Below are 24,902 nucleotides of genomic sequence, written 5' to 3'. Positions count from 1 at the left end.
TTTGCACGCTGGGGACTGTAGTCCTGCCGATCCAAATGCAAATCATATATCAATCATACAAACTACATTTGCCAGCATGTCTTTCGACATCTGTCTACTTATCCAATGGTTGCTAGGTGCGCTAAAACGGTGACCAATCGCATAGTACTCTCCTAATTATAACGGTTGGATGCCACAAAAGCCATTCTATCAGATAATTTTATTATGAATGTGATTAGCGTCCAAGTAGGCCTATAGGATTTTCTGGGTTGAAACCGTTCACCTGGATCAACAAGTGGCTTTTTTTGTGGATCAACAAGTGGGTCCCCCCCCTCGCTCCCATACTCACAGGTAAAGTTTTGTAATGTTTTTTTTTGTGTTGTAGTTGTGCGACGTACATTTTCATTTACAATTAATTTGTGTTGGTGAGGGTTTGTGCATTGTTGTACAGACAATTATAATAATAATAATAATAATAATAAAATAGCTTAACAGTCAAAAAAGGAAAAACAACATATACCAAATCAGGCGTCTCTTCTGTTACTTAGTCTAGCACAAATAGTTTGCAAACAACGACGTTACGAGCAGTTGTATGTTTCAACTCTATAGGGACCGCCGCTCAAAATGCAGTTGGGTATGCGGCTCTGCGCGCCCACTGCTGCCGCGTTTGGCGCGTCGTGCCTGGGCTGCCGCAGCTGGGCGCGTCGGTCCCCCGGCCGGAGCCTCGGCTGCTCCCCGAGGCAGATCAGCAGGAGCAACAGCCAGGAGACCCCGGCTTCCAGGGACAGTCCCCGGGTCCTCATCACAGGTGAACTATAAGCCATATTTCGTATTAACTTAATCACTCAATTAATTGCAGATCCTATGAATTTGTTCAATGGCGCCTTGTTTTTGTTCTGAGAGGATTCATAACATTGTTGCTCGTGTTAAATGGCGCTACGGACCACGCATGTGTCGTCACTTTTTCCTTTCGAGTTGTTTTCAGTGAACCGTGACAGCAGCGTCCCCGTTTGCACTCATCACAATAGGGCGCTTGCAGACAGCGCTGCTGCCATAAAAGAGCCAGAGAGCGGCAGGGGGGGAGAATAATATAGCTCGTACTCACTTTTTGTCTCTGAAGCTTTGGTGAAAACAAAAAAGGCTGCTGTCCCGTTGTAACACAACACAGCAAAACATGTATTTTATATTCGTATTACCGTTCAAACGGATAAACGTTAAACACAATGTGACTATGGGCCCATTCATATTTTTATGTGCTTAAAGGTGGCCTTGGACAATTGGGTGTCGGGCTTGCAGAAATGCTAAGGTAAGGTAGTCAAACTTCCCTCTGACTTTGCATGTACCCTTTCTTCCCCTTGATTTTCAAGTCACAAATCCTTCATCAATTTCAGGAATCTGCATGGAGCAGAGAACGTGATCCTGTCAGACATTAAGAAGCCTCCGCCACACGTGGTTAGCAGTGGTATGCAAAGAAAATTCAAGCCATTGAACTTCGTCAAAATTTAATCTACTGGTCTAGGACATCCGGTCATTTAACTCGTACTCAATTTGGCTTCTCTCTAATTCACAGATTGTTGTTTTAATATCCATATCTGTTTCTCCTTCCCATCAGGCCCTTTTGTATATGCCGATGTGTTGGACTACAAACACCTCAGAGAACTGATTGTGAATAATCGCATCACTTGGCTGGTCCACTACAGTGCTCTGCTTAGCGCTGTTGGGGAGGCAAACGTGGCGTTGGCTCGCAAGATCAACATCACAGGTCTGCTCCAGCACTGTGTGGTTCCAACAGAACAGACCTTTGGGGAAAACTTAACTTTTAACTCTTCCTCAATTTTACTCTTCAACCAGGCCTTCATAACGTGCTGGATTTGGCTTTGGAGAACTGCCTGCGTCTCTTTGTCCCAAGCACCATTGGAGCCTTTGGTCCCTCATCTCCCCGTGACCCAGCACCTGACCTTTGTGTCCAAAGACCTCGCACCATCTATGGGGTGTCCAAAGTGCACGGGGAACTGATGGGGGAGGTGGGGATAGTGTGAACACAACCACCCACCTAGACACATATCTACAGAAACCTTCACTTAAGCATTTATGATCACATTCCCCTACGCTGAATTTATTGCCTTGTTTATTTCCCTTTTCATTAGTATCTCCATCATAAATATGGCCTGGACTTTCGTTGCCTTCGCTACCCTGGTGTGATCTCCGCCAATTCACAACCTGGGGGAGGAACAACAGGTAATGCCTTGTCTTTCACCAGAATAGAATATTTACAGGACAATTCTGCAGACATCAGGCAAAGCATTCTTGAGCTGCTTTCCCACATGCACTCCGGTCACTATCCGGACAATGTCCGGATAGTGTCCGGACCTGATTATGCGGACATCCAGAATTACCCTTTCACACATGTAGCAAAAAAAACTGAGATTGTCCGTGTCAGACGTGTTTATACTACCTGGAAATAATCTGTTTGGTAAAGATGAGGGGTGGAGCCTGGGTAGAGTGTGCAGGAGGCAAGATGTGACGCAATGACGTTGCAGATTTTTACAGCACACCCAAGATGGCGAACCAGGCTACAGACTTATCAGTAGTTGGGCTGTTTGTGTTACTACTGTTATTTGGATGTCCATAATATAAACAAGAGAGTGGAAAGAAATAATAAGTAAAGCAGGAAGGAGTATGAAGCAGCTACGCTCCGTGCACAAAGATCCGCACAAAGGTGGATGGTAGAGAGGTCCTCAACAGCAACACACCCACTCGCTCACTGTGAATGATCCAAACAATCGCCTGCTCTGTTCACACATACCACTCAATCGGACATTACGCAGACTTTGTACTCGGGTAAAGTCTGGATAATGTCTGGGTCAAATGATTCTGACATTCGTGTTTACACACACGTACAGCTTATCCGGGTAATGTTCACATCATTCAAGGTTTACAGTGCATGTGTGAAAGCAGTTTTGGTCCATCTCAATATAGACTATGCAGTTCAGATCTTCCATGACGCTCTCAGCACGGGCCACCATGAGTGCTACCTGCGCCCAGACACACGGCTGCCCATGATGCATATCTCTGATTGCCATCGTGCAACAGTGGAGTTCATGCAGGCTCCGGAGTGCCAGCTCTCCCTGCGCACCTACAACATAGCTGCCATGAGCTTCACCCCAGAAGAGGTGGCACTGGAGATTTGCAAACATCTGCCCCACCTGAAGGTCACCTACAATCCTGACTCTGTCCGCCAGAACATTGGTACATCTTGAATTTCTATTTTGTCTTTCTTCGCTGAAAGCAAGTGATGATTATGAAGAGTCTTATATTTTCATTTTATGTTTTTAATCTTTTTCTTTTCTTAGTCTCACAATTATTGGTAATCATGCCACATTACAGCATCAGGATGATTCCCTCTTATACTGTCGCAAAATATTGTCAATCATATTACGATTGACAATATTTTAGTTCCAGTCATTGTGACTCATTGTGAGTCATTTTGTCTTTGCAGCAGATAGCTGGCCAGTAAGGTTTGATGACTCCAACGCCAGGAGAGATTGGGGGTGGGCACCAACCTTTGGGCTTGAAGAGCTGGTCTCAGATATGCTCAGCTCCATCAGAGACAAGAGGACCCACGAGGGACTGCCAGTCAGCTAGCAAACCCTGCTTGAAAGAGACTGTGACTGAGCATCCAATCGTCAATCCCATCTGTCACTTCAGCCTGTGTTTACATGCTCTTATACTCTTCCTTTGAGCATTGAGTTGTCCACCACAATGTTGTGCTACTGCTGTTATTATTCCAATGAACCAGAGACCTCAGCCAGAGCCACTCACACTATAGTGGTCACCAAGGATAACTGCCAAACAAAACACACAGGCATTGTGGCAGACACAAGCGCACACGTGCACACACTCAATGCAATCACCCCCCCCCCCCCCCCCCCCCCCCCCCGGCTCCCCCCAGGCAACCATACGGCGTAAACATGTTCTCTTTGTCATTGTCTTCCTTCTGTTAAATAATTTCAATTATTCAATAACAATTTTACTAGCCCATCCAAAAGCTCATCCTATGCCTATTTTATACCTTTTATTCTGGAATTTTTAATTCCACATAAAATATCAATTTCTAGACTATTTTAGTCCAGGATTTGGTCTTTGTCCGAAAACGGAATGACAAAATAAAGTTATGTTCCGTAAAACGACAGTGGCCCATTTTTAAGATTCTTTATTCTATACAAACTGTGTGATTTGGGGTATGAATGCCAAGTTAAATAATAAATTGTGGATAAATTTAAGAATGTGTTAGCATAAATCCATTGCAGTGTACTTTGAATCACACACTAAAAATAAATCTCTTAATTTTCCCCAAGAGTGATTTTGTTATTCTGATTATATCCCACTCCTGCTGTTGATACTATATAACTATGAATTGCAAAGTCAACTGTTCTGGGTTATTAATTAGCAATTGTTAGTTCTGATGTGATGCCCATTGTGATCACCCTTTATTACAATGGTTTAATTTCATTTGAATGTTAACAATGTTGCAACTTTGAACAAATAAGAAAAGTTTAAGGTCTTGATTATTTTTTACTTGTATGCGTGTTCAATTGTTTGGTGCTTGAACCCGGGGGAAAAAAGCTTTCTTCATTAATGAATCTGAAATAAAAGTACCAAGGTATGAATAACTATTCAACTAACTAACTAACAAACTTACCGATGAATAAAAAAGGAAATGATAAATACATAAGTTACCAATAAAATAATTTAAAAAAATCCTACAGTGAATTCAATTATTTGCATTTATTATAAAGTATAGGAGGTTTTAAATCTTTCCTTTGCCTACAATCAGTTTCGAAAATCAATACAATAGTGATGTATCAGATACCGCCCAGATTGTCTAGACATGCCCTTCTCATTAGCATATGACTGATCATGACAATGGAAAATCAATATGAGTGTGCCAGAACCGAGAAAATAGAATATAAGTGAAAAAAGTAAAATACATTTATTATTAATTTGTAAAAGCAACTGTTAGAAGAACAATATATGTACTGTATTGATAATATTTAACTGAGTTGGATGTAGTGGTGGAGAGCGTCCCCAAGGGAGAGAGAGTGGTCGTTGGAGCAGATCTCAATGGGCATGCTGGGGAAGGGATCAGAAACATAGGTGACGAGAAGGTGATGGGTAGGTATGGTGTCAAGGACACGAATGTGGAAGGACAGATGGTGGTGGATTTCACCAAAAGGATGGAATTGGCTGTTATGAATACGATTTAAAAAAGAGGGAGGAACACGGTGACATACAAGAGTGGAGGAAGGTGCACACAGGTGGACTACATCTTATGCAGTAGGTGCAATCTGAAAGAGATAAGTGACTGCAAAGTGGTTGTAGGGGAGTGTGTTGCTAGGAAGCATCGGATGGTGGTCTGTAGGATGACTCTGGAGGCCAAGAAGAGAAAAAAAGAGTGAAAGAAGAGCCAAAGATGGAAGTTGGTGGTGGTGATGGTGGAAGGTGAAAAAGGAGGAGTGTTGCATGCAATTTAGGGAAGAGGTAAGGCAGGCAATAAGTGGGAATGAACGGTTACCAGATGACTTGGAAACAACTGCAGAAGTGGTGAGGGAGACGGATAAGAAGGTACTTGGTGTATCATGCGCGAAGAGGAAGGAAGACAAGGACTCTTCGTGGTGGAATGAGGAAGTACAGCATAGAGCAGAAGAGGTTGGCGAAGAAGAAATGGGATAGTCAGAGAGATGAAGAAAGTAGACAGGAGTACAAGCTGATGCAGCGCAAGGCGAAGAGAGAAGCGGCAAAGGGAAAGGAAAGGGCATACAACGAGTTGTATGAGAGGTTGGACAGTAAGGAAGGAGAAAAGGACTTGTACCAATTGGCAAGACAAAGGGACCAACCAGGGAAGGATGTACAGCAGGTTAGGGTGATGAAGAATAATGATGGGAATGTGCTGACTAGTGAGGAGAGTGTGTTGAGAAGGTGGAAGGAGTACTTTGAAGAATTGATGAATGAAGAAAATGAGAGGTAGAGAAGAGTCGATGATGTGGGGATAGTGGATCAAGAAGTGCAGCAAATTAGCAAGGATGAAGTGAGAACAGAATTAAAAAAGATGAAGAGTGGAAAGGCAGTTGGCCCAGATGACACACCTGGGGAAGCATGGAAATGTTTAGGTGAGGTGGCAGTGGTGTTCCTAACGAGACTGTTTAACACCATCCTGGAAAGGGAGAGGATGCCGGAGGAGTGGAGAAGAAGTGTACTGGTACCCATGTTCAAGAATAAGGGAGATATACAGAGCTGTAGTAATTACAGTTTATCAGCCACAGCCTGAAGCTATGGGAAAGGGTAGTGGAGGCTAGGTTAAGAGGAGAGGTGGGGATCAGCGAGCAGCAGTATAGTTTCATGCCAGGAAAGAGTACTACAGATGCAATGTTTGCTTTAAGAATGCTGATGTAAAAGTACAGGGGAGGCCAGAGGGAGTTGCACTGCAACTTTGTGGATTTAGAGCAAGCATATGATTGGGTGCCAAGAGAGGAAGTGTGGTATTGCATGAGGAAGTCGGGGGTGGCAGAGAAGTACTTAAGAGTGGTACAAGATATGTATGAGGGCAGTCAGACAGTAGTAATGTGTGCAGTAGGCGTGACGAAGGCATTCAAAGTGGAGGTGGGATTGCATCAAGGATCAGCTCTGAGCCCTTTCTTGTTTGCAATGGTAATGGGTTAACAGATGACATCAGGCAGGAGTCTCCGTGGACTATAATGTTTGTGGATGACATTGTGATCTGTAGTGAGAGTAGGGAGCCGGTTGAGTAGAGCCTGGAGAAGTGGAGGCAGCATTAGAGAGAAGAGGAATGAAAGTCAGCAGGAGTAAGACAGAATACATGTGCCTGAATGGGAGGGAGGGCGGCGAAAAGCTGAGAATGCAAGGAGGGGAGGTGGAGAAGGCAGATGAGTTCAAGTACTTGGGGTTGACCATCCAAAGCAGCGGAGAGTGCAGGAGAGAGGTGAAGAAGAAAGTACAGGCAGGGTGGAGTGGGTGGAGAAGAGTGTCCGGAGTGATCTGTGACAGAAGGGTTCCAGCAAGATTGAAGGGTAAGGTCTACAGGACGGTAGTGAGACCAGCTACGTCGTACGGTTTAGAGGCGGTGGCACTGACAAAAAGGCAGGTGGCTGAAGTGGAGGTGGCAGAGTTGAGGATGTTGAGATTTTCATCGGGGGTGACAAGGATGGAACGGATTAAGAATGAGTACATTAGAGGGACAGCTCAGGTTGGACAGTTTGGTGGAAAAGCGAGAGAGGCCAGATTGAGATGGTTTGGACACGTGTGCAGGAGAGATGAGCGTTACACTGGGAGAAGGATGCTGAGGATGGAGCTGCCAGGCAAGAGGAAAAGAGGAAGCCAAAGAGAAGGTTCATGGATGCGGTGAGGGAGGACATGCAGGCGGTTGGTGTAAGTGAGGAAGATGCGCAGAACAGAAGGTATTGGAGGCAGATGATCTGCTGTGGCGACCCCTAATGGGAGCAGCCGAAAGAAAAAGAAAGATTGATATTATTTAACTCACTGTTTATGAAGTGTTGTGGCAGTGCTGCACACCTAGTTTTATAATCCATGTTATTATTATAGGCTTAATTTACCATGTTACATGGGAATAGCATGCTCTCACTTTGTGGAAAGTTTTGACCGATGGTTTACAAAATATTTGGCTTTTTTGCCAAATCATTGCAAAAGAGGTTTCCTATGGGGGAATAAAGTGCAGCAGAGAAATCCAGTTGTCATGGAAACACATATCATCATCATCATCATCGTCATCATCATCATGTGATGTCTTTGCGATGTCACAACTCTCACCCTAATTGCCCTCACACCCTATGGTACAATCCTGCCCTCTTCAAAAATGTCATCAGGTGTTCCACAGCCAACCTCAGATTGAACATCAAGAATCGGGCAGGACTCACACTGTCCTGTTGGACGTTTTCCTTGAATAAACAAGTATTCTGTTCAGCCCGCCATGTCCAGTTCTTTATCTTGATATCATCTTCTATAATCGTCTCTTTCTCCCCATGTTGTGGGTTACTCCCACCTCATCGTTGATGTTGGACAGAGGTCTTCCCTTTCTCGCTCCATTCCATTACTCTTGCCACTTCTGTATCGCTGTATTCCTTTTTCTTTGGCCTTATCTCAAACTATCGTTGAGTCTATCTCACTTTTTATCCATTCTGTCCACCTCGTCGTTCCCTCTCACCCCTGCATGGCCCAGAACTCAAAGACTGTCAACTGACAAATAAACCTCTTGAATCTTGAATCTCCTTCCCTTTTCATCCTGCTATCCTTTGTTAGGTTGTTGTACCAGACGTCTGAGCACTACAGTAGTAGACCCAGCTGATTTGATGCTCCTAAGTACTGAGCTACAATCAACACAAATAGGAATGTTGCCTGTCCCTCTTGCGTGGATTTTTCACTTTATGTGGCAAGGGGTTTCCAAAGGGAAAATAATGAACAGGGCAAAGATCGTCATGGAAACCTGTAAACATTAGCGGACCCCACGCACATACACGCATGGACACACAGGGCCAGCATATGCTTACCCAAATTGTTTGTGTTCCGTTCTAACGTTTACCTCACCCAAAAGCGTATTAACCCTATCACTAATAAACCTATGATTTCAATTCCATTACATAGATATAGAAATGCTATTCCGGAGTTGTGTCCTCTTTGGGACTCCGTAGCGAAGTGGTGCAGTACTGTGAACGGCCTGTGGGAGCGCACAAGGCCTCGTTGCACAGCACCCACGGTTGGATTTTCACTCGGAGCTGCACGTCTTCCTGCAAAGCGCCCGATAATATCTCTCTGCAGCCATGGACGCGGGATTCTTCCGCGTAAGACGCTCGAATTTAATATCCAACACATTTTTACGACCCGTCGTGCGGCCAAAGCGCCAGGCGATTGACGCGTGTTCCAACCGTGAGCTTTTGACATTAGCTTGTGCGCCATTAAGCCACGGAAAGACGGCGGTAATCTAGCTAGCTAGCTGTTAGCCACAGTCCAAGATGGCGGCCTCACAAGGCAATGCTCCCCATCGGGGCTGCGTGCTAAGATGAAGGCTTTCATTTCGTCCACCGGATGGTCAAAATAAAATGTGTGTGATACACATGTACGGGCGTCAAATTCCCGAATTTTTTGTCCGATACGATTTGCTCTTGAATGCTGACCATTAGCACAGAAAGTTTGATTCGCCTTTGAGAGTTGGTTCTTGACGAGTCACCCAGTTAATAGAGTCGTTTGGTTTCTCGGCTCTTCGAGGGAGGGAGCGCTTGTGGTGAACGATGAATCGAGTTAATAAAGTACTTAAGAAGTAAACAGTTGGGGATGAATAGCAGAGCATTTTAGGTGCTTTAAAGTCCATTGGAAAGTTTTATGGCTTTTATGCTTTAGGATTCTTGGGGTACTGCGTAAAGGATATCACATTTACAACTGTTGAGAAATCCTTCCTAGTCCTTCCTAGTTAGTAAGTTTTAATTCTAAACCCCACAAATCTATTTTTTTTTTAAACCATATTCGTCATCATTGAATGTTTAAGTATGTAAATGTTTTTCAGTTCTCTTAAAATATACTCACCAAAAATATTTATGTTATAAATGTTTTTGGCGGAATGTAGAGTGTAAATCAGTCACATTCAATACGACTTGTGTCAAATGCTGTGAAGTTTTAAATGAATCCTCGGAAATTATTTTCATTTTTCCGTGGAAGATTAGCTCGCCCACTATTTTGTCGGAGTGACTCTCAACCCCCGAATCGTTCCCGAGTTTTTCAGCATCGCCAGCTAGCTAAATACAGCTAAACCAGTTCCTATTATTGTCAGGTGGCGGGTAGAACCTAGAGCTACTTTAACTCAGGTTCATAGTTCAATGGTTCCAACTCAGTCCTCTTATCAATGTCGGTAACATGTAAAACCGTTTACCAAGTGGTTGGAATAACCACACATCTATTAACCAGTAGTAGAAAGTAACGACGTACAACTGCTTTTGTTCTTTTTCTACCGTATATTTTTTAAAGTATCTGTACGTAAGAACATTCAGCATGAGAACTGCAGAAAAAAGTACTGGTACTTTATGAAGTATTATAGAGTGTTATATTACGGTACTGGATATGACAAGGGCTTCACTTTTAATACATGTGTTAACAGCATGTTGCATGAAATTTACTGGGGAGGCTAAATGAGTGAAATATATATCAAAATCCGAAATATTTGCAAAATTTAAGATGTAAACTTTAATTCACTGAAACCTTTAACTGAAATGCGATTGGCAAAAGAAAGGCTGCTTAATCCATCCAATTTATAATTTGGCGAAGCGCCACATTCCTCCATGTTTGTTTACACACGCTCCCATGTGCAGGTAATGTAAAGCACTGACATAAAATATTGCTGTGAAGCAGTTCTCCCGCTGATTTGCGGCATAGTGATAGAAGCAGTATAAAAAAAATCCATAAAATAGTAATTTCTCTATCGCCATAATCGCCAGCCTTAGGGTATATGTACTCGTACTTGAAAGTAAAAGGTCTGAGTACTTCTTGTGCCATGTAGTATTATATATTTCATAATTTAAAGTCTTCCACATGCCATATATTTCGTGTAGCTAATTTCAGGGCAGCTGAGTCAAGTAGCAATACAAATCCTTCTTCCCCATGTGTACCGTGATGTTTGTGAAGGTGTCGATACAGTACAGCAAGCTGAGTTGTGCCTTTGTCCTTCAGGGTACAAGCGCGGAACAAGACAATCGCTTCAGCAACAAGCAGAAGAAACTGCTCAAGCAGCTGAAATTTGCAGAATGCCTGGACAAGAAGGTACAGTTTTCCCACCATTAAAGTTTTCCAACAGAAACTACTAATAATAATAATGTCCGCCTGGACACACATTTTGTGAAAATAGAGTTGCTTATGTCAATGTAAAAATTGTTTCTACTCCCTTGAACTTAAGTGGCCTTTCTTTCTGATTTGATCTCTAGGTGGACATGACCAAAGTGAATCTGGAGGTCATCAAGCCTTGGATAACTCAACGAGTGACAGAGATTCTGGGTTTCGAGGACGATGTTGTCATAGAGTTCATATTTAACCAGCTGGAAGAAAAGGTAATGTCATTTGACGTGCATCCCTTCTTGTCTTTACAAAACGACGTCTTTGTGAATGCAGGACATTGTTTACTAAACAGGAAGTGAAAGGTTGTATAAAAATAAAACGCCAAGTCAAATCTGAATTTAATTTCAACGAAGAAAGGGTAATGACAATTGGTATACAGTGTATACATAGGAAATATTTTCATGCCATAACCTTGTTGTTGCTGTGATGTGACGAAGTGCCTTTGTTTAGCCGTCTTCTAATGATGATGTGATTTATGATTTAAAAGGCCTGAACCAATATGGATGTTATACCTTGCATCAGAAGTATAGCACCAACACCTAATTAGCTCTCTCCTGAGCCCAAAGTCACTGAGCCCAACTCTCCCTTCATGGTGCACTGTGTGGTTTGAGGTGAGTTATGTGCAGGGATTGACATCCTATGTCAGTGATAGACACACCTGAACTATGCCTTATCATATATCCATATTTGTAATTCATCATTTGGCTACTCAAATTCTATAAACCCTAGCTTGAATAGGAGGGGTTGAATAGCAGAGCTTTTTAAGTGTTTTAAAGTCCATTGGAAAGTTTTATGGCTTTTATGCTTTAGGATTCTTGGGGTGGGTAGATTCCGGGGTACTGCATAAAGGATATCACATTTACAACTGTTGAGAAATCCTTCCTAGTTAGTCAGATTTAATTCTAAGCCCCACAAATCTTTTTTTTAATCATATTCTTCATCTGCATGCTTCCTATTGTATTACCCATTCACTTAAAGGATAGGTTGACAGTTTTTATAAAAATGTCGGTTCCCATAATTTATAACTGTTCATAGCACAACCTCGCTAAATAGTATATAATTGAGAAACTTCTCAACTACTCTGCTGCAGTTTTTTTACTGCTTGAATGCTGTTCAATGGGTCAAATATTTAAGCCTTTACAGAACATGTTAAATTTCCTTTTCAAAGACCAGGAACTCCTAAATCACGTCTCTTTTATGCAACATCATTTGAATAATAGCCATTTTCAATTTTATTTAAAACTACTTTTTCAAATTGTGGCAGTACATCCAGAGTGTAAGTTGTCTACAGTAAGCTGCCAGTAGAAAGTGACGTGTCTTCCTGTTTCTATTTTCTTACATTACGGCGATATAGCTAAAAGTTGATTTGTGGAAGTGCAAAAGTGAACAAAAACACGATAAAATTCAGGGTCTGCGTCATTATAATGATTAAAAATACTGTGAGAAGCAAAGCAGCAAGTTTGTCAATAGTAAAAGTGCTGAGCGAGTTGTGCTAAACATTTATAAATTAGTTCTGGGTTGCAGCCTATCCTTTAATTACCACTGGTGTGGGAATTTTATATAATTTATTCGTCCAAGGGTTTTTTGTGTTTTGTTTTCCTCTCCCTTTTGTTTTAGCTTTTTTTCTTTTAGGTCTATCACAGTAAGAGATGATTTACATTACACAGGAATAACCTTCGAAACTGTAACAGTAAATAATTATTCATGCTGTTATTGCTTGGCATGTGTCGAAAGGTCCAGAAAGGTTAATTTATATAAAGTTAAAATTTGAATCAAAACAATATCTTTTATTTTGTTTGTATCATGTTGGGAGGGGGGTAAATGCCAAGTCTAAAGTCTAAAAAATCATTCTTGAATCAGTTGTTGAAAAAAAAAAAGCACTTCATGAACTGTATACTCATTATTGCTTGTTCATCTCTTGCAATTTAGATAAATGATATAACATTAAGCTCATGGTGGTTGAGTCTCAAGCAGTAGGGAGGCGGAAGCAAGCCAAGGGAGCTCCGTGCCCACTGATCCCACGGGACTCACTGAAGACACCGGAACTGTTCTTGCAGTGTTGGGTTTTAATGCACTCTGTATTGTGGCTATCTGTTTATCTCATGCAGACTAGACTTGGGGGGAGGGTGGGGGGGGCATGGGGACACGGACCCATGGCTGTAATGTAGTTTGGGGAGGGAACTGTAAAATGCAGTCAAAATAAGTTTGATGAACCAAATGCATACTATAGGAGAATGGAGGGGATTCATAATTGAATCTGGCATGGATATATCAGCAGTATTGCATGCTGACGGATAGCTTGCTATGTATGTATAGACGTCTCCCCTCACATAGCTCACATTCTCAGTTTCAGGAGTTTATGAGTATGATTTCAATAAGTCACACCCTCATTTGATAGGCTGTTATTCAGGCCGCTATTGGATACAGGGTGGGTTACATCTATAGTAAATTTGTTATTTGTTTAAGCGTATGGTTAACTCACAGCAAACAGTCATAGTTTAGTGAAAGCTACGGGGTACCTCCTCTACCAATGCTTTTCTACTGTGTTTCAATGGATATGTTTCTTTTTTTTTTTTTTTTTTTTTTTTCTCCTCTCTCCCCCTTCGTGTGTGTTGCAGCACCCAGATAGCAAGATGATGCAGATCAACCTGACTGGCTTCCTTAATGGAAAGAACGCCCGGGAGTTCATGAAGGACCTGTGGCCCCTGCTGCTCAGTGCCCAGGAGAACATTGCGGGTATCCCCTCCGTCTTCTTGGAGCAGAAGAAAGAGGAAATCAAACAGCGACAGGTACAGTCCTGCTTTGGTTGTCTCAGGGGAACAAATAGATTTTCTGAGCCTTTTCTTGATGTCATGTTAATTCTCTGTCAAATGTAGACATGCATTATACATTGTAGTGATTATATTACAGTTACACAATGGCTGCCTCATTATCCTTTCTCTGTCGCATTGAGCAGGAGAAGCTCGCCTCTCTGAAGAAAATGGATGAGGACAAGAAGGAAAAGGAAAACAGAGATAGGGCTCAGTCAAAGAGCCCAAGGAGGTGAGACGGAAAGTGTCCTTAAAGGAGCACACCCATGGCAAATTGAGTCTGTTTACCAGTCACCACACACACTTTTATATTTCGCCTGACCTGGAGATTATTTGTAAGTGGGGTTTCTCACTAGATAATTTGAAATGTTTTACAGTTGCTCCCACGAACGGATAATGTGAAACACTGTAACGTAAAATAGGTGTCCTATTGCGTGATCGGAGATTACCCTGACAGTCACACAGAGGTGAACACGCAAAGTCTGAATTTTGAGGAGAAGGGGCACAATTACCAATTTTGTGGCGTGTAACGGAAAAGTAATGAACGAGTAGTGTAACAAATTACTCTTGGCAGGGAGCAATAAATAAAGTAACAGTATTACTTTTGAAAAGAGTAATGAGTAATAAATAAAAATTCAGACAGGAGCCCAACACTGGTCATGGCTAATGTAAAATGTATGTGCTTGTACGTCCCTCTCAATGTGTATTTGACAAAGGGAATTTCATAAACAAAAAAAATTCCTCTGTGCCCCCCGTTTCTCCACTCAGGCGGAAGTCAAGGTCACCGTCCCCGCGGCGGAGGTCACCGGCAAAGCGGGAACGAAAGCACAGTCCTTCACACTCCCCGAGACGCAAACAGAGCCCTGTCGCCGGGGGCGGTTCACCCCCGCCCTCTTTGATGCAGCTTCTCCCAAAGCCCGAGGAGCTCCACCCAGAACCTGCGAAGCCAGAAAACGTTGTCCTAGAGCCGGTCATCGAAGAGGCCTCTACTGTCAGGTGAGCGACCGGAAGATCGAACCTGGAATTTCCACTTCCGATTCGGTTTAGTTTGGACGACATTGTTGTGTTTCCCTCGGCCTCCAGCGAGGTGGTCGTGGAGGTGGTGAAGGCGGAGGCCGTCGCTGAGGTCAAAGAGCCCTCCCCGGAGAAGGTTCTGAAAAAGGAAGAGCGGCCCAGGTCCCGGGAGAGGGAGAAGGACAGCAGGAGAGACCGGCCCCGCCATCGCTCACGCTCCCACTCCCGTGGTCGCCGCCGCCGCTCTCGTTCCAGGTAAAACTCTGTCGTGATTTGTCATCTGCATCTGTTGGTTGAGGTTTTAATCTATAATGGTCTCAAAAAAAAAAAAAAAAAAAAGTCTTTACCTCTGTAATATTGTAAAATCTATGTACCTATCTGTCTTTGTTTTAATTGGCAAGTTCAAGAACTCATTCACGTTTCTAAGAGGTGATCTACTCTATTTTCTCCTCCCCTCAATGTTCACACTAGGCGGGTGTTGTGGACGTTGTGGTTGAAACTTAGGAATGTGTAGTGTGGAATCTGGTAAGGCATTTTAAGTATATGCCAAATATAATTTAGAAAGCCCTAGGGCTGGGCGGTATAATTACTTTTTACGATATATTGATATATTTTCAAACAAGATATAGGATGAGACAATACAGTTTATATAGCTATAGTTTGAGGTTGCGTTTAAAATACATAACCCATTTCTTCTAAAAGCCACACCAGTGTTTGCATCTCTCCTCTCACACTCTCCGCACAACCTCCGACCTCGCTCTCCCTCTGCACGCAAATCCGGATTGACTCGCTCACAAGCTCTCCTGCAACATGGAGGGAGACACTGCACCAGTCCTGAAGTCCTCCACCACTGCTGAAGAAGACCTGGTTTGTAAAAAGAAAAACAATGGTTCAATTATTTGGAGATGATATCCGGCACGTCTCCAAACCAGCTATTTTCCCCAAGTTCACACAGAAAAGCATATAGCTGAAGCCCTGCAGGATGCCCTTACAAACTGGAAGCTAGACGAAAAGGGACTGGTTGCTATGGTTGCTATAACAACCGACAATGACAGGAACGTTGTCAAAGTGGTGCAGCTGAAGAGGGGGGGTGGGGGGTGTAGACGCCAGGCCTCTCATGCTCAGCAAAACGATTGTTTGCAGAAAGAACCACTTAACCCTGGGCCAACCCAGAAGCGACACGTCAGCGTCGTGTAAGTGGTTCAGATACATTGCCATGTTAATCAATACAGAAGTCACACCAAGCACAAGCGTCATCGTCACGAAGGCGGCTTGCCGTGAGGCTCCTAAACCCCTCGTACCCCACGCCTCCGCTTTATTTATTTACCCGCAAAGCGTAAACTTGAACATAGATTCCCATAAAGTTCAATTCAAAGATGTATTTAGTGAAAATTTTCAATTAAATATTTGAAATTGTTGATGTGCGGTCCTAACATAGATTACTGAGTTAACAAACGGATACATTTTCCCGCACAACAAATTAAACCTTAATTATGTAGAGAAAAGATCATTCCAGCAAGAAAACAAATATCACTCCCAGGAGTAGACTTTATATTTTACTTCATACTTGGGAAATAGTTTTATTACAGTACATGGCATCGACGCCCACTACATCACCTGGCCTCACCTGGCCTTTAGGAAATAAGAGAGCAGGCTGACATCCAGATTCAGCTGGGTCTGCCAGCTCACCACAGAGTCAGCCACACACTGGGGATCAAGGAGGGGTCCTGGAGCAGGAGGGAGCACTCACAAAAGTCCTATCTGCTGACAAGGTCCAGGCATCCTGCCCCTACATGACAGGACATAGAGGTCCTGGAGGCGGTCAAGAAGGCTCTGAAACCCTTTCAGGACTTCAGCAATGCTCTGTCAGGTGAGGAGTATGTCACCCTCTCATATGTCAAACCTGTGCTACACCTTTTCAACCCAAGTCTCCTGGGACATGAGGTGACGATAGCTGTGTGATCAAGACCTGCACTGTGGACTACCTCAATGCCAAGTAAGCCGACCCAGCCACAAGTGACTCGTGGGACATAGCCTCACTTGTGGATCCACGTTCTGGGCCAAATACAATCCCAAGTGAAAACGTTGATGCATTGAAACACAAAGCTGTCTTGGAGGCGGCGTCTCTGCTGGCTGATCAGAACAGCCTGACCCAGCTGTGCCCACTGTGTCCGAGCCTGCAGACCAAGAAGCAGCAGTGCCACCGACCGCTAAGAAGAAGTTGTCACTGGCAAGCTTCTTCAAGCAGAGCACAGCCACCAGCACCGCACTGACACAGAGGCAGGCGATTAAATATGAACTTTCAAGCTACTTGCAGTCAGTCAGTGTAGAGTGATGGAGATCCTCTCAAATGGTGGAAGGAACATGAAATTGTCTTCCCAGTACTGACCCACCTGGCAAAGGAAGTATCTCTGCGTACCAGCCACCACTTCCCCTTCCGAAAGGGTTTTCAGTTGTAGTGGTAACATTGTACCTGCCACAGGGCATCCTTAAGCCTGAGGCTGTTAGGCTAGTTTTCCTTTCACAAAACCTGTAAGGGATGTAAAGAACTGTCTACCTCAGAAAGCTTAACTACTTTGTCAGAGCAAGTAGGCCTGTTGTTGTTTTTGTTCGGTTTACATTTTTGTAATTTGCACAGCTGTGTATTTTGTTAAGAAGGAGAGGAAAACCTGTAATTGTACTCTAAACCGATCAGCCGCAACCTTAAAACCACCTGCCTAATATTGTATAGGTCCCCCTTGTGCCGCCAAAACACCTCTGACCCGTTGTGGCATGGACTCCATAAGACCTCTGAAGGTGTCCTGTGGTATCTGGTACCAAACATTAGCAGCAGCCCCCCCAGGCTTTTTATTCCAGCACATCCCACAGATGCTGGATCTGATTGAGATCTGGGGAATGTTCCTCAAATAATTCCTGAACATTTTTGCTGTGTGACAGGGCGCATTATCCTGCACAACTAATGTTGTATTTTTGGACCACTTAAGTTAGGTACTAAGCACTGCATACCAACAGCCCACAAGACCTGTTGTTTTGGAGATGCTCTGACCCAGTCATCTGGCCATCACAATTTGGCCCTTGTCAAAGTGGCTCAGATCCTTACGCTTGCCCTTTTTCCTGCTTCCAACAATTCATCTTCATAACTGACTGTTCACTTGCTGCCTAATATATCCCACCCCTTGACAGGTGCCATTCGAACAAGATGATCAGTGTTATTCACTTTACCTGTTCATGGTTTTAATGTTGTGGCTGATGAATGTTTTGTGTTTTAGTCAGTTATTGTTGTTAAAAACAACTGAAGGAGGATTCTCAGATTTTATTTAATATAGGCTATTTAATATAAATTTTCATTTACATGTTGATATATTGTTCAGCTGTTTATTTACAAACAGGGAAGAAAACCTTGTGTTTTCCTTTTATTTTGATCACAGTCCGTTTTAATAAAAGCGCTTGTGACATCTCACATGTGGCTTTGACTAACAACTGAACATTTAGCCCACTTTGTAGAAAATACCACAATATATATTGTGTATTGCCATTCAGCCATAGGATTTTTGGTCCATATCGCCCAGCCTTAGATTGCCACATGCTGACCATGACACCATCCAGCTACAAACATTTGTGGATAACCGGAAGCTTGAGACTTTGATAGTCTTGATCTTGTTCTAAACAGATTTATTAAAGGATGTCTTTACTCACAGGCGCACGCACGCACCCCGACCCCCCACCCCCTCTCTCTTCCTCACCTCATTGTCTTTGCACGGTCATTCCGGGTTCCGAAAAGATGATCAAGCCAATAACAATTAATATTTCTTTACAATAATGATTGCTTGTGTTTTTGGAACCATTTATTAATTTATGCATTTTTATTTTTCTTAATAGGACACAAATGACTGGTTTCTTCCCCGATCCTTTTATTTTTTACTATGTCTGTTGTTTCTAGATCTTACTCCCCCCGGAGAAGGCCGAGCCCCAGAAGGAGAATGTCTCCTCGTCGTAGGAGCCCCCCTAGACGTGGGCCCCAAGGTTCTAGACACAGGCACAGACGCTCTCCCGTCCGGAGGTGAGCAAACTGTAACCTTAACCTCTCCGAAGCGCTCACTCTACTCTTAATGCCTCCGTTTGATGTAATGGTATTTGTTTCCTTCAGGAGGCGCTCTCGCTCAGGCTCTTCCTCTGGCAGCGTCTCTTCACCCTCCCGTTCACCTAAAAAGCCTGTGAAGAGAGCATCTGCCTCACCACCCCGAAAACCGGCGCGCCACCCCGACACCTCTGTCAGCCCGACGGGGAAGGACAGGCGCTCACCCTCCCCACGCGCCAGGAAGGGCCGGGGGTCTCCTTCCCCAGCTAGACCCGCTCGTACGTCAACCGTTTGAAAAGATATATTTATCTTTTACCTTTAATTCAACATACATACATTATTAACCATTGTAGTAGGATTATTTTGTGACTTGTTTTCTGAATTGCAATGAGCGGTGTTTAAAAAGTGGGGTTGGTTCAATTGAATTTTCTCAAGGTTTTGTTGAACCTTGTTTCTCAGGGACTGTGTAGCTAAACAACATCCCATGTTGCAATGTCCCCCTCAGACACACCCAGCCCCCACCTCCATCACACTGACTCAGTAGACTGGGGTTTCTTATCATGTTGCCGGCTGCCCCTGGTGGAGGCAGGGTATATTCCAAAACTGTTACCTTAAAATATGCTCAGTTTCATGTTCAATTCTTATCATATCGCCTGCTCCCCCTGGTGGAGGGAGGGTGTATTCTAAAACTCTTGTTACCTTAAAATATGCTTTGTTTTATGTTCAAAGTCCGTCTGTTGTTTTTTTGGGTTCAGTTTTAAAGCGGAGACCAGGAGGCAGGAATGATTCTCCGCCTGACAATCCCAAGCCCAGAGCATCAGAAGAGTCTGACTCGGGTGAGGATCTGTTAGAGCAGCGGCACCTTGAGATGCCGTCTCTTAAGCAACACCGCTCTGGATGGATGGTCGGTCAGAGCCGCACTACTTAAATCTTAAGCAATGTCAAATATTTGGGGATTTTTATTTTATTTTTTCTAAAAGCAGATCAAGAAGAAGAAATTTACAGTATACGTTGACATTAATCTATCTTGTTGACCTGCGAGTGCCTGCTTTGCACTCTGATGTTAGCGCATTTGCTTTAATTATCACTTAATATAATTCATAAATTAAGATGGGGCTGTTTGTCATCGCACACCCAAAAGGGGTGTGGCCGTTGTTGGCCGCAAGTCACAGAATTTGAACTCTATTGCTGAGAAACCAAACACAGAGAAAAATGACAAACCAGTCCATTATGCCTGTCAACTCCCCGGATGGTCCTGTTTAGATCTTTAATTACAATCCTGGTTTCTATTGACAATTTATGAACAAACAGAAATTATATATATGATAATGTAACCTTTCTATTGGATTTAGAAATTGGGGCGTACAAATCTGTGTGCACATTCTCAGTGCCAGAATCCATATCTCCCTGAACACTATTTGAATCTGCTTTTTCAGAGGAAGACAAAAACGACAAAGGGGCAACAGCAGATTCTGTGCAGCAGCGGCGTCAGTATCGCAGGCAGAACCGTGAATCATCTTCAGGTTAGGATTTGAAATATTCCTCCCAGGTTGAATCTTGTATTGGGTGCTTGTAGTAGTTTCCCCACCCCAGTGCTTCTATGAATGCACCAAAAATGACTTTTGTGCCGGGATTCAGATTCAGGATCTTCCTCTTCATCAGAGGATGAAGGACCAAAGAGGCCCACAGGAGGTCCAGGGGCCCGGAACGGCGAAGTCCGCAGGAGGCGCAGCCATTCAGCCTCCCCACGGAGACGACACCGGGACCCCTCTCCAAGGTCAGATATGTCACCCCATGCAAAACAAAAACATGAGCTTTATAGGATTTTTAGCATTTTTCTCCATATGTATGTGTGAGACTAATTATGTTTTTATCTTCCTCAGGAGGAGGTGCTCTCCCTCTCCCAGAGGCCGTGGCCGTCGATCCCCCTCTCCTCAACGCCGACGCAGATCGCCCTCCCCTGCCAGACGCAGGTACAGACTTGTGATGAATCCAAGATGGGATTCAATATTTCAATCATTTTGCAGGGTGTCTTGCAGATCCTTAAACTCTTAAAATGTGATTTACAGCTAATGGCCTTAAAATGAATAATCTTAATTTAGACTTCACATTGTCTTTATTTCAACATGAATATTTGTCCGATTGTATTCATCCATATCATTTATTTCTTTTCATTAAAATGTGTCACGGTCCTTTTGGGAAAATGCCTTTACTAGATGATCCCAACTAACGTTATAGAGAAATCCAAAAAAAATCATCTAGTTATCACCAACACTATGCCAGTACCAAACATTACTATTATTATTATTACTACTTACACACACAACTTTCATGAATAAGAAAGAGATGGTTTTCCAAACATCTGTTTACATTTTGTGAAAATTTGCCTTTAAGTATTTAATTGATACCTGCACACACCCTGTATCTAATACCAGAACTTTTGTTCTGCCCTCTAGGTCTCCATCCCCTCCCCCTCGTCGCAGATCTCCCTCCCCTCGTCGGTACTCTCCCCCCATCCAGCGCCGCTACAGCCCGTCTCCGCTGCCGCTGCAGAAGAGAAGGATGTCGAATTCGCCCGCAAAGCGCTCTTCCCCGCCGCCCAAGCGCCGCCCTTCCAGGTCCCCCAAGCGCAGGAGCCCCCCTGCCCAGAAGAGACGCACGCCCCCCTCCTCTGCATCGCCCCCTAGACACAGGAGGAGCCCCATGTTGCCTTCAAACCGCCCTGGCCGGGGCGCCCGCTCCCCAGTCGCGCCGCCCAACCGCCTCTCCCCGTCCCCCGCAAACCGCGGCCGAGCCGCCGCACGGGGCTCGGCCAGCCCCCTGAGGCGTTTTGACGGCCCCGGTGTCTCTCCGCCTGCCCAGCGGAGGCAGCAGTCCCCCTCCCACGGCAGCAGACCCATTCGCCGGGTGTCCAGGACACCAGAGCCGCGCAAGAACCAGAGGCAAGTGTAACGCATGACGCAAAATATGATCAAAGTTTCAACGAAGATGAATTTGATTCTATTTGATAGCCGTTCCCTACGGCAGTGGTTTTCAATGTGTGACCCTGGGACTCCCAGGAATCCTTTGAGAGGTTCAACGGGGTCCTCAGAAAAGTTAGCAATATTTAATCTTGACCATTATTTAATTCACAAGACGTTAGCGGCATTAGAGAATGTACAATAATTGTGTTATTTCTGTAAATATGATATAGGCAGGTGTGCAGGTTTTGGTGAAATCATATCGAACTATAACAAGATTGTGATCCAAGAGACAAAACTTTAAAAATTATGTTAATAGTTAATAAACACTGTTGAATGCATATTAAATTGAGGGTCATTGACATGAAGACGGTTGAGAATCACCGCACAAGTGCACACGCTGCTTAAATGCCTTGGCTGTGAACGAGTGTGTGTTGAATGTCTCTTCTTCCTCTTCCCACCCAGGTCCTCCGTGAGCCCCCAGCCTCTGAGGGTTCCTTCTTCCAGGTCCAGATCCGTTTCCCCTCCGCAGGTTGCTCAGAAACGCCCAGCCTCCGGATCCCCCTCTCCTTCTCGCTCCGCCAGTGGATCTCCACCACCGGCCAAAAAGGCCAGCAGTGGCTCCGCCAGCCCATCTCCAAGCAAGGTTAAACTCTCCAGACCTCCTCCTCCTCCTCCCTCCTTATCGTTGAACATGTTTGATATCTCTGGGTCTGGGCTCTCTCCCCCCACTAAGATTATCCTGTCCTTGCAGAACTCTGACACCGAGGCGGGAGGGAAGAAGAAGAAGAAGAAGAAGGAAAAGAAACACAAGAAAGAGAAGAAACACAAGAAGCACAAGAAGCACAAGAAGGAGAGAAGCAGCGGCGCTGGTGGCGGCCAGGAGAACCAGGGGGTGAACGAGGATGCCGACTCAAAAAAGGTGAAGTCTGCTTTTCTGGTTTGAATTAGGCTTGGGCGATCGTGCTAAATTCCAGTCGGCGACCGCTGGCGATTTCCGATTCGAACTCGGGGAGTGCGTGTGCGGCAAACGCGGTCTCCCCATTACAGAATTGCAGGGTTTATTATTTGCATGTAAAGTATTTACACAAAAACATCTTGTGTTTACCTAAGTCCCATAGCAACGGGGAGACAGAATAAGACAGTCGAAAATTAATAGATCTAAATTAAAAGCACAGGAGTCGAGAACCGGCACAGGAGTCGAGAACCGGCACGCCAGCGCACCGCTGTCGGGAGGAGGAAAATAAAACTCCACTCAAATGACGTTTCCTCTTTTCCATGGTGGGCGTTGGTGCGTAAACAGACAGGAATATCGGTGTATCATTCGATCATTTCATAAACCATTTAGAATCCAAAAACAGAAGTAATTGGCTTTTTGCGGGATCATGACATGTTTTGAGTGTGGGGAAGAACCCCCACGCTCCACTCTGAGCCGCTTCAGCACCGCCCCAAGCCGGCCCCCGAACCAGAGGAGCATCTCCGCTCCCTGCTGCCGAAGGACCGGCATTGCCGCCTCTCGCCGGTTAGGTTTATGTTTTTTCATTTTCCGTACAAGTAAGAAACTAAGGAAACAAAAGGAATTCCGTATTAGAGAAATTCCATGTCTGTGGTCGTAGTTGATTCAGACAATACACTTCACAATGAGGGTTAAAACAAAAAGTCACAACGACTAGAGGGAAAACATCAAGTCATTTTTTACACACAATACAATAACATTGTTACACAATGAACATCACAAATAATCAATAATAAATCCAAAACAGCTCTCCACTCCCCCACTGATCGATTGAGAACGGGGGATCTGTTTCAGAACACGGTAAACTGCACTGACACCTTTTCAGTGCTCGGATTTTTCCTGCTGGATTAAAAAAAACAATAATGGTCTGTCATTAATGCCAATCGGCGATCGACAATTTTATAATCAATCTGCCCAAGCCTAGTTTGAATGAGTCTGGGGTGTCTTTGTTTTCCTGTGTTTCACATTCTGCATAAACACGTATCCGGCTGGCTGGCTTGAATGTGATATAATTAATGCTACCTTTCTTTAAGGAATCAGACAGCGAAGTAGAGGACAGCCAGGAGGACCTAGAGAAGCACCTGCGAGAGAAGGCGCTGCTCTCAATGAGGAAGGCACACATGCCCCCCTTGCAAATGTCCTGAACACCCGGAGGGCAGCGTCTCTTTAATTCCTCTCTCTCTCGAAATCTTCTGTTGTCCCTTTTTTTTTTTTTTTTTTTTTAATTCTTATTTTTTGGAATTTTGTCCTTATCTGGGTTCAGCTTTAGAATGTACAAATTGTTTGTTGTTCAGTCTTGTGTTTTTTTTTGTTTTTTTTGTTTGTTTTTATTTCTTTCTTTGTATGGGGTTGGTACATCCTTGTGGGTGGGTTTGAACAGAGATCATACTTTGTTTTGTTTTTCCCCCCATTGCGTACCATCTAAAGATGCTTGCGTTGTCCTTACTTTTGAATTACCGAGAAGGATAAATGACTTGAACACCAGGGGGTTTGCGTTTGGTGACATTTCAAAAACCTACTACACATTTTACAGTAGATTAAATGGGGGGGGTGGGAGGGGGGGTTCGGTTGCATGTACAGTTTGTCTCCGTTGTGCATGACCCACAGACCTAATGGAGTGTAGACGGGAGCAAGCGTATAGCGGCGGTCCGCTGCAGACCTCCAGTCAGGGGGGACACAGTTTGGTTCCACTCTGTGTGTACTTTAAAAACCCGGCTGTGGCAGAACGCCTCGTCCCATATCATCATGTTAATAGAGGTGTTTGGCTTTGTTTAACCTTGCTGTTATTTCTTGCTCTGGGGGGAGGGGGGGGGGGGGGAGGGAAAAAAAAAAGAGAAAAAAAAAAATAAAAAAAAGAAGCAGTCTTGCTTTTAAAGACTCTAATGGTTGAACCTGATTCATAGAGTTCACTTTAATTTACAAGTAAAATGATTTAAGTTCTATGTTGATATTAGGCCATCCATTCTGTGGGAGTGCTGTATGATTTGCATTTACTACACCCTGCTCTTGACATTCTTTGAAATTAAAGGTTTTTATAAGATCCCATTGTGATTGTTTTCTTAAAATGTAAATAAAAACGCACATTTTGCGTTTGACGGGAAGTTCCACAGATGGAGATATGTGTAGAATAAGGA

The 24,902-nt window shown here is 43.9% G+C and overlaps 2 protein-coding genes across 5 annotated transcripts; both read left to right on the top strand.

Annotated features, from left to right (window-relative positions):
* Positions 1 to 603: 603 nt before the first annotated feature.
* tdh2 (L-threonine dehydrogenase 2) lies at positions 604 to 3,881 on the top strand (the record flags this gene model as incomplete). The annotated part of the gene is made up of 8 exons (XM_080012047.1): positions 604 to 787; positions 1,243 to 1,285; positions 1,371 to 1,441; positions 1,592 to 1,741; positions 1,831 to 2,003; positions 2,127 to 2,217; positions 2,959 to 3,228; positions 3,479 to 3,881. The coding sequence occupies 8 exons, from the start codon at positions 604 to 606 to the stop codon at positions 3,622 to 3,624; spliced, it is 1,128 nt and encodes a 375-aa protein (XP_079868173.1). The 3' UTR covers positions 3,625 to 3,881.
* Positions 3,882 to 8,769: 4,888 nt separating this feature from the next.
* Positions 8,770 to 24,809, top strand: srrm1 (serine/arginine repetitive matrix 1). 4 transcript variants are annotated; one of them, XM_080012560.1, is made up of 17 exons: positions 8,770 to 8,852; positions 10,729 to 10,818; positions 10,980 to 11,102; positions 13,509 to 13,679; positions 13,847 to 13,932; positions 14,469 to 14,696; positions 14,784 to 14,969; positions 18,655 to 18,774; positions 18,862 to 19,070; positions 19,548 to 19,628; positions 20,229 to 20,315; positions 20,455 to 20,569; positions 20,676 to 20,765; positions 21,249 to 21,734; positions 22,218 to 22,398; positions 22,507 to 22,674; positions 23,802 to 24,809. In XM_080012560.1, the coding sequence occupies exons 1-17, from the start codon at positions 8,832 to 8,834 to the stop codon at positions 23,910 to 23,912; spliced, it is 2,553 nt and encodes an 850-aa protein (XP_079868686.1). In that variant the 5' UTR covers positions 8,770 to 8,831; the 3' UTR covers positions 23,913 to 24,809. The 4 variants fall into 4 exon arrangements, with proteins under 4 accessions (XP_079868686.1, XP_079868687.1, XP_079868685.1 ...); XM_080012561.1 differs by having other exon boundaries at positions 20,431 to 20,569; positions 23,809 to 24,809; XM_080012559.1 differs by having other exon boundaries at positions 20,431 to 20,569.
* The last annotated feature ends 93 nt before the right edge of the window (positions 24,810 to 24,902 follow it).

Source organism: Zeus faber (genome assembly GCF_960531495.2).
Source record: "Zeus faber genome assembly, chromosome: 13".
NCBI lineage: Eukaryota > Metazoa > Chordata > Actinopteri > Zeiformes > Zeidae > Zeus > Zeus faber.
Note: the sequence above shows the minus strand (reverse complement) of the source record. Positions and strands in the feature narration are given on the sequence as shown.